The sequence below is a fragment of the Seriola lalandi genome, unplaced genomic scaffold (assembly GCF_002814215.2).
Source record: "Seriola lalandi dorsalis isolate HSWRI2012SDOR001 ecotype SW California unplaced genomic scaffold, Sedor1 jcf7180002054431, whole genome shotgun sequence".
Lineage (NCBI taxonomy): Eukaryota > Metazoa > Chordata > Actinopteri > Carangiformes > Carangidae > Seriola > Seriola lalandi.
Genome location: NW_019524984.1, coordinates 65,769 through 75,067, shown reverse-complemented (window position 1 = coordinate 75,067; position 9,299 = coordinate 65,769). Strand labels below are relative to the sequence as shown.

The window sequence follows — 9,299 nt, the reverse complement described above, 5'->3', positions numbered from 1 at the left end:
ACGCCTTAATAGGCCTAGTATTTTTTCATTTGAGAGAGATTTTGAGAGTTAGGCAATAAATTGATATTGATATAATTATTCAGCCATATGACTTTTCCGCTTTAGTAGTGACTTAAATCTTAACATAACTTAAACACAACATTAACCAGGTTACTTTATTCGATAATACTTCACTTCTATTTACTTCATCTGTTTCCGGCTGTATCGCTCTCCCTCCAATTTGTTCCCAGAGGAAGTTTACTTGAGCAGCGCTAGGACCAAGGGGAAAACGTAGGCACACAGCCACTTTAGAGCCAGGAGAGGGGAGGTTTCACTACGGCTGGAACTTGAACAAAGTTCCTGTAAACTATATTGTTATATGTAGCGGTAAATATTAAAGGAAGAAAATCCGCTCCGTGATTTTAAAAGATAACCATCCGTTGAACGTGACGTCAGTTGTTGCGTCTATGCTTTCTTCCTCTTTCGCTCTGTCTCTGGTCTTCCTGAAAACACCTGCGTGATTCAGGTAACTCACCGATGAAGAGGGAAGTCCTTGGACACTGAGCGGTGAAAAGGTAAGGCCTCTCGCAGATCACCTTCACCACGAGAACTCATGACTAAGCCCATGGTCACTTTGAGCTGGTGTCGTGGATGAGTAGTAGCCTGATCTTTTCTTGTTGAGGCGTTCATTCAGAGCAGCGCCCGTTTTAAGTTGAGTCTATAGTGTCGTTCCTGTGAAGGGACAGGTCCTCCCTCTGAAGTCCCTTCCTACTTTACAAACAATGAAAGCAGTGGCTGGAAACTGGCTGAAGGACAGAGATTCTTGCACCATTTTAACCACTTTTCCTGCACCAATACTGAGTCATTGATTGAGCTGTTGGGGTTACTCATACAGTAGCCTGATAGAAAAAGCAAGTAGGCCTGTGTTCTTTACAGGATAAACTGCTTTTTAAGGTTGGAAACGTCCTGATGTTGAACAGGACACACCCATGCATGCTGTTCAGCAGGCCTGCAACTAAGGCTACAAAGGACTCAAGACTGATGTTTAAATTCAGACTGGCAGAATCTGTCACCATATTTTGTCCTTGATGATGATACTAATACAGAGCTAGTGGCACAAGTGAATTCAAGTGAATGGGAAAGTATGTCCAAGCTTTTGAGTAGTACTATATATGCTGATATATATATAACTGCGAAGGGAAACAGGACCCTAAATGACAGCATAAATTTGCAAAACACAGAAATCATTTATACTGTATTCATTCAGTGAATTCCTTTCAGTTTTATAGTTTTACGAACACCTGAGATCAAACTGTGGATGCACCAACCTCTAGTGTAGTTGGACAGCAAGTCAAGTCCATCGAAACTGTATTTAATGTTGATCATCAGCCGTGTCAAAGCGGATACAATACTGATTCAGTGTACTGAATCAATGCGTCCCTGTACCAAAGTGCAAGTCTCCATTTGACGTTTAATGCGATAAACCGTGCTCCACTACGTTACATCGGACCAAACTCCTCACACTTGTAAAATACAAACCGTAATTAACGAAACAATCTCAACTCAAGATCCACTTACAGTACCTGCTTGCTCTGGAGCTTTCACCTGTGTCTCATGGTCCTAATCAGAATAATGGGTTTGCACAAACGTCACAGAACTGTTAATGTTGATGTTACGGTTCTGAGCACCTGTAGCGGTGAGATTGTTTTGTCATCGGCTGTTTCCAAGGTCAACAATAACCTGTCAAACTCAAAAATGTTCCTTGAATCATTTATTAGAATAACATAATTTTGTAAACCATAAAATGATATGATTGTATTGTCGGAATATGATTCCACTGAAAGTCAGTAGACAATAATATCCAGTCACCACTTTATCTATTCAATGAATTGAGGTCTTTTCAAGGAGTTGTACTGACAGATCCGATCAAACGATGTATTCCAAACTGCTGAGTCTCATCCTTTTCAACACAGACATAGTGTATGCAGCTACTTCAATGTCAAAGAGCCAATAAGTATAATAAATGGCTGAACTAGCAGAAAGCATAACAGTTAAATATCTGCAGGAAAGGACAGAAACACCTGCTTCAGTATCACAGGGAAACGCACTGCGTTACTGATGCCAGTGTGTCAATAACATCTTCCAAAGATCATTTATTTTTCCCACTGTTAGCAGTATGCAGCTTTGCTGGCCTCTTTCATGCATACATAGCAATCAGGACCCCTGTTTTAACATCATTCAGCCCTCCCTGCCTATCCCATCATTTCTATACATCAGAACAAAAGGTGCCGAACAAAAGGTGCTCTGCATGAAGGGTTGGACTAATTAACTAGCATTTATGCAAACTGCTGACATGCCTTAAATACTTGCTCCTTTAAATCATAAATGAGAAGTTCATCATGTAAGGAGTGCCCTTAGAACAGAGCATCAGGTGATGGGCATCAAAGGATGGATGCTTGAGATTTTAACTGATTAATAACTTGAATAAAAGGTCATGTAAACTGTACTGACTTTGTTGTGGTCTCAAAATTATAGAAGTTCTCAATGAAGAAAGGCAACCTCCCAGCCGCACTCCTGAAACGCTTTAAACCAGAGGCCCCAAAAAAAAGACTCGACCAACAAGTTCACTTTTTGTTTAAACAGTATATTTATGGTACAGTCTGTTTGAGTCATAAGAAAAGGCTAAGTCAGTTATCATCCATATCACCTCAGATATTTTCCGTGACTTGTACATTTACATATTATTGTATTCTGCCATAAAAAGAGGTGACTGAAAACAAAGCGTAGTCTCAAACAAGCCTGCAAACATGACTTTACCATTTGAACAGTTTCATCTGTTCCATGTTTGTACGTACTGAACTATTGCTATGTAGTTTCCAGTGTGAACCAAGATATGTATAACAACATCAGCTTAATCGGACTGAATATTAATAAGAAATCAAACAAACTGGAGAACTAAATCTACTCTCCACTTTCAGCTGCCATTTTCAAGTAGTGCGTAGGCAAATTAAATCAAGCAAAAGAAAATGTTGATCTGCTGCACAAAGTCAACAGATCAGACAACATAAGGTCTGTTGAAAATGCCACGTTTGCTCATAGACGTTCATTCAGGCATAACGCTACATGTTTGATAAATATGGTGATGACACAGTGTACAACATTCAACACTTTTAAATGTTGAGTATTATTTGTAGTGTTGTACAGTTTTGCATATTGTTATTCAAGACATTCAAATCCCACAATACATGTGTTTTGCGTATGAAAGGTAATATAAAAGCTCTGTAATGGGAGCTTTGCAGGAAACAATGTATAAAATATTGTCACACTGGAACAATTGTGGAATTTAATACATAATATTGTTAAAATAATAAAGTTTTAGTTACCTTTTTTACTATACACCATAATGAGCAATAAACACCTTTTTTAATATTTTAATATAAGTAAACATGCAGTCTGAACATGCATTGATTTGTACCAGACACACCAGCGCCAGCATCTAATAAACAGCAACCAAAAATATAGTGTGTACAGAACAGCGCAGTATTACATTGATACTGTATGCAGGAGGGCAGTCCAGGGAACACAACCCATCAACTACTGAATCTCATGGGCTACAGTAGCAGATGACTGCTGCATGTGCGTAGTGTGGAGTGGAAAATGTTTCCTGCTCGGCTCTGAATATTGTGGAGCCAGAATTTGTTTTAACACTGTGAATAGGAATCCATCCTGCCCAATGCTCAAAGATATACATATAAATGTGTGGACTGCAGTGGTAGCACAAAGAACATTTTCTTCACACCACCACCTTTAAGTACCAGTGAAGCAATTTATGAGCCCTGCAGTACAACCTAAACATTGTTTCCAACCAGGTGCTGACCAGATGCAGAGTTTTTTCGGCTGCAATTTCCTCTTCTTTTTTTTTTTTTTAAATGAATACTTCCTGTCGGATGTCACTTTGTGAACGTGATTCCAAACACTTTAGTTCATGAGTCACCTCAGTAGTAACATATTTCAGATGATGTAATCTGATCAGTTTTTTTTTAAAGTTGTGGTTCCCACATGGGAGGTTGTGGCCAAGAATCATAATAGGGAAGAAGAAAACATTTTTATGCTTAATTTAGCTTTTTCTTTATTCTCATAAAAAAAATATTGAAATAAAAGATCCATGATTAACTGCTCACAGCTTGTGGACATGTGCAACCTGTGACAAAGGGTTACAAAAAGACATTGCTTTGTTTTTAAGGGTGAAAAAAAGCAAGAGTATCTGTTTAAAAAAAAAAAAAAGGGTGTCTTGCCGAAGTTTGGTGTAACTAATGCAATGGGTTTGCATTTAAAGCAACCATAATTGATATTTTCTTAACAAAAATGTATCACGTGATAATGTGACAGTGTTAACGAGGTCGTTTGTAGTGATGAACCTACAGAGAATTAGAGTAAATGTATAAATAACAAGTTCACCACATAAGATGGTATATTAATGTTGTGTTCATAACATGTTTCTGCTGCCCTCAAGTGGACAAAAAGAAAATGAAACGTTACATGTTCAAGAGCATGAACACTTAAAGTATTGTTCACAAGTTACCAGAGCTGAGTCACAAAAAAGTAACATCATGCTTCATAAAAGAAGTGGTTTTGTAGGGTAGTTTTATTGAATTACATTTTATTGTGCAAAGTGTTGATGTTACATCTATCACCTGTAATAGGTCTGCTCTTCCATTGTGTTATACTGTATATTTCATAATGAATCTTCTGCTTATTTTATGCTGCTAAATACCATCACCATTTGTGTCACCCCATTCCTGAAGTGTGAGTCATTCGTCTGTTATACTGTCTCTCAGTTACATGTCTATCATGTTAAGACACGTGTGGGCCTACCGCTGCACTTGTTTTCTCATAACCTGTTTTTTCACCACGCTGCTGCTCTCCTTCTGTTTCTTAAAATGTAGCAGTCAAAGCACTTTTTCTGTTTTAAGAATGTACAAACCATAAATCAACACATTTATTACCAGATGCAGCCAGATTCATCACCTTAACAATCAAAACAATGCCACAGAAATTCATTTAGGACTCACCCCGTTGAGATTTTTACCATGTCTTTCTGCAATAAATGCTTTTTAAGTTGGCGGTGTAGCTCTGCTCATGTGATGCTCTGGAACAAATCTGAAGAATTTGGGCTTGAATTGGCAAGATAACAGATAGAATGATTATCACATTTTAGCATGCACCATGTGGTGTTAGGGATGAGTCTTTGTGGTCATGCGGTATATGAACCATGTGATGGTAAATCTACCTCTGTGTCTGCCTAAACTTCTGCGAGACTCAATTGAATCATTAGCTGCTATTTTACTGACTACTTCTGACTTCCTCTTAATGTTGAGAGCCCCATTCACTCTTTTCTCAGCAGGTTTTCATTGTCATCATTTACCAGAGCCACAACGTTGCACCTACTGTTTGACAGTGAACATTACACTCCATCAATGGTTTCACAGCAAGTCCACTGGACAAAAGAGGCACAAACCAGAAGAAAACAATCTTTCTGTTTACTGCAAGAGTCAGCATAGCACCAGTAAATTATAGGAGGTGTGCTTAATGTCAGGAGAGCAAGGCTACAATACATCTTTGTATGATAGCACTACTTAAATAATCTTAGATCTGTCAGTTTTCCAGTTGGAATGTGTTTGTGGTTTCTTATCTCTGGTCTCTTATGGTTCTTCTCTGTTGCAGTTTGTCCATCAGGGATGTGTTCCAGTCGAGGTACGATATGTGGCGGCAACAACCGTCCTAACAGGCCCTCCAACTCAGAGGGCTCCAGCTCAGGCGCCCATTATGCCCTGTGTGCCCTGGGAGTCGGGCTCATCGCCCTGGGTGTTGTCATGATTGTGTGGACTGTGATGCCCATGGATGGAGAAAGCTTGGAAGAGTCCCCTGCTCCATCAGGCAACTCCACCACAGAGCCTGAGGGCGGGGATGGTGATGAGGAGGACACAGACGGCACAAAGTCTTCATCAGTGGCTATGGTGCTGGTTGGAGTTGGTGTAGCCATGCTGCTCTTGTCCATTTTCCTCGGTGTGAGGAGCAAAAGGAGAGCACGCAACAGCAGTAACCAGCCAGCGCCAACGGGAGGCCCCCTTATGGGCCATGTGGCTGGGGAGGAGTGAGTGATTTACAATTTTTCTTCTCTTTTAACAATTATCATTGGGATGGTTTCATGTTTGAACAAACAAATACTCCATCAAAATAATTTAAAACATGCTACAATTATATATACATTCTACACATGGTAACTTTTAGAAAATACAAAATGAAAAAAAAATATGATGAAATGAAAAAGAATAGTTCACATATTAGATGATATAACTTGTAGTTGTAAATCTAATGTCTGTTTCATGGAGCAAGAAGTTCTCTGGATAAAATTCCACATGCTTTCTCACTGAGGATCACCTCTTGCATCCTTTTCCAGAGCTGCTGATCCAACTACGTTCAACGTGCCAAGCTATGAGGAGGTCGTTGGCAGTGGCGATTACCCCGTCCGTCAGAGCAACCTTCGCCAGAGCACCTCCCAGCTGCCGTCCTATGAGGACATCATAGCAGCTGTGGAAAATGAGGGATCAGAGTCCACGAACAATCCCACTGAAGACACCCCTCTTAATGATCCCACACCGGCTCCCGCCCAACCTGCTGCTGAACCCCAGGCCGACCACCCTGGCCTCACACCAAACCCCAGCTTGCCCACCCGCAGCAGCAGCCGTGCCAGCCGTTTACTGAGGCCCCTGCGGGTGAGGAGGATCAAATCAGACAAACTGCACCTGAAGGACTTCCGTCTCCAAATTCGCAGCCCCACACAGAATCCAGTCACCATTGAACCGATCACTCCACCACCGCAGTATGACAATAAGATGCCAGAATTACAGTAGGTAGCTCTCCCTTATCGCCTGTTCCTGTGTAATAAAAATATCTCTGTGTTAAATGGACTAATGATAACATTTTTGAAAAACCCATTTTCAAGGTTGGTGTTAAATAGGTTAACTGTGGCTGCGAGCGGTGTGATGGAGGCCGTGTAGACACTTTCTTGAAATTAAAAGTGAATCTCGTGTTCTTTATCAGTGAAGCTTGTGATTGGCGTATTTATTCTGCATTACTGGGTCTGTGTGAAAGGATCTTTCTACTATAACTAGGACAGCCTGTCAGTTTTATTTAATAGGCAATTATAATATGGTTTTCACCTGGAATTATTATTGTTGCTGTATTTTGAGTCTGATCAGTTGTGAACTGTGGGAAATTTGAAACCATATATTGTGATTCAAAGGGGAAAAGGGAAAGTAACTGCCTTGGTGGTTTTTTAAGTGGTATCAAGTATCATAACTATCAGATGCACCACTTTTCTGTGATTTGTAACTGAAGAAAATGCACTGAGGCCAAAAACTTTGACTCTTTCTGAATGTTTTTGTAAATTGTTTTTAAATGTCTTGTCTTAAAGAAACAGCTTCAAATGACCTTTTGATACAGATATTAAGAGAAGACAAATATTCTCTGGAACAATAACCACTGAATATTCTAGTATGGGATGTCATATTGGCAATTAAACTTGCATTGCTTCATATGACTATGTGTTTAAATGTTGAAATCCCTGTAACTATGTTTTTAATATGTGTTAAAAAAAAGTGGTGAATAAATGTTTTTCTATTTCATTTACGATCACGTCAAGAGTTTGTTTTTGTTAGTGATGTAAGTGAGTAATGTCAGTGAAAATGTCTTCAGCTTTGATTGCTAGTAGATCTATGCTAAATACAAATTGAACCACCATTGGTGCCCTTCAAACACGTAATTAAGTTATTGCTGCATTTTCTGATTTGTGTCATTTGCATGCTTTAAGTTCAATAGAACTCTATTAATATTGAAAGAGATAAATATTGTCTTTGTACATTCAGTTAATAAAATCTAACTGCATATGTTTGCTTTGCTCTTTCTGTCACCATGACAAACTCAAAATGCTCAAACAGGCATTTAAATTGTTTAATCCCAATTTTAGACTCTCTACCACACACTCATTGCTTCTTATATAGCGACCCCCAGTGGGTAAAAAAGGTAAAAGACTGAAGTGAAGTGAGCGCTGTACATTTTTTCTTTGCTCCATTGTGCTTACATCTCATCTGAACAGGTCCTCTAAAATAAATAAGAACAAGAAAATAGTAGTGCAAAGTGTGAAACTATTTCTGATATATCAGTGTGAAGATATAGATGGGCCTCTTGTTAAATTTCAGACTTTCCACAATGGCTTGAGGTATTATACAGGCTTTGTATAACTAAAATTATTTAGCAGGTATGGAATTTGTGTTACCAGAATCAACTGTTGTTATTATTAAATGTATGCAATCTTCACAGTGTGTTTAAAGATAGTTATTTGAATTTCAAACAAAAATCGTTGAGTGCTTTGGTTATAGTAATGCTTATTTGTGAATTTAAACAAATTTGAAAACAGGCTACAATGAGACACAATTATGAAAACTTTAGGATAACTGTATACATTGGAGATGAACTGCCTGTTTCTGTCTGTGGTCATAGTACGATAGCACAATGGTATATTTCATTTTACTGTGAACATCAATTTTGATTCATTTTAACTGTTTAACAGCTCAGTTTAGTGAGAATACGTTTTTCTAAGTTAAAATACTGTCACCATGTATCAGGTTTGAAATTTCCTGATGTGTAAAATAATGGAGCTGCGACATCTGAAGTTTGCTGCACAGTATAAACTATATTATGACGTTTTATGCCTTAGGGTACTGTGATGTTTTATGCCTTTCCATACTGTGATGTTTTTTGACATTTATACGACTTACTATACTATGCCTTACTATACTATGACATTTTATGCCTTACTATACAATTACTTTTTTTTGACTTTTTATGCCTTACTATACAATTACTTTTTTTTTACTTTTTATGCCTTACTATACTATGACTTTTAATGCCTCACTATACTATGACTTTTTATGCCTTAAAATACTATGATGGTTTTATGACTTTTTATGCCTTACTATACTAAGACATTTTATGCCTTACTATACTATGACGTTTTTATAACTTTTTATGCCTTACTATACTATGACTTTTTTTATGACTTTTTGTGCCTTACTATACTATGTCGTTTTTATGACTTTTCATGCCTTACTATACTATGTCGTTTTTATGACTTATTATGCCTTACTATACTGACTTTTTATGCCTCACTATACTATGACTTTTATGCCTTACTATACTATGACGTTTTTATGACTTTTTATGCCTTACTATACTATGACGTTTTTATGATGTTTTAT

General features: G+C 38.1%; 1 protein-coding gene across 1 annotated transcript; it reads left to right on the top strand.

Annotated features, from left to right (window-relative positions):
- The first annotated feature begins 285 nt into the window (after window positions 1–285).
- On the top strand, window positions 286–7,928 carry tmem51b (transmembrane protein 51b). Its single transcript, XM_023410719.2, has 3 exons — window positions 286–554; window positions 5,704–6,133; window positions 6,440–7,928. The coding sequence occupies exons 2-3, from the start codon at window positions 5,718–5,720 to the stop codon at window positions 6,891–6,893; spliced, it is 870 nt and encodes a 289-aa protein (XP_023266487.1). The 5' UTR covers window positions 286–554; window positions 5,704–5,717; the 3' UTR covers window positions 6,894–7,928.
- The last annotated feature ends 1,371 nt before the right edge of the window (window positions 7,929–9,299 follow it).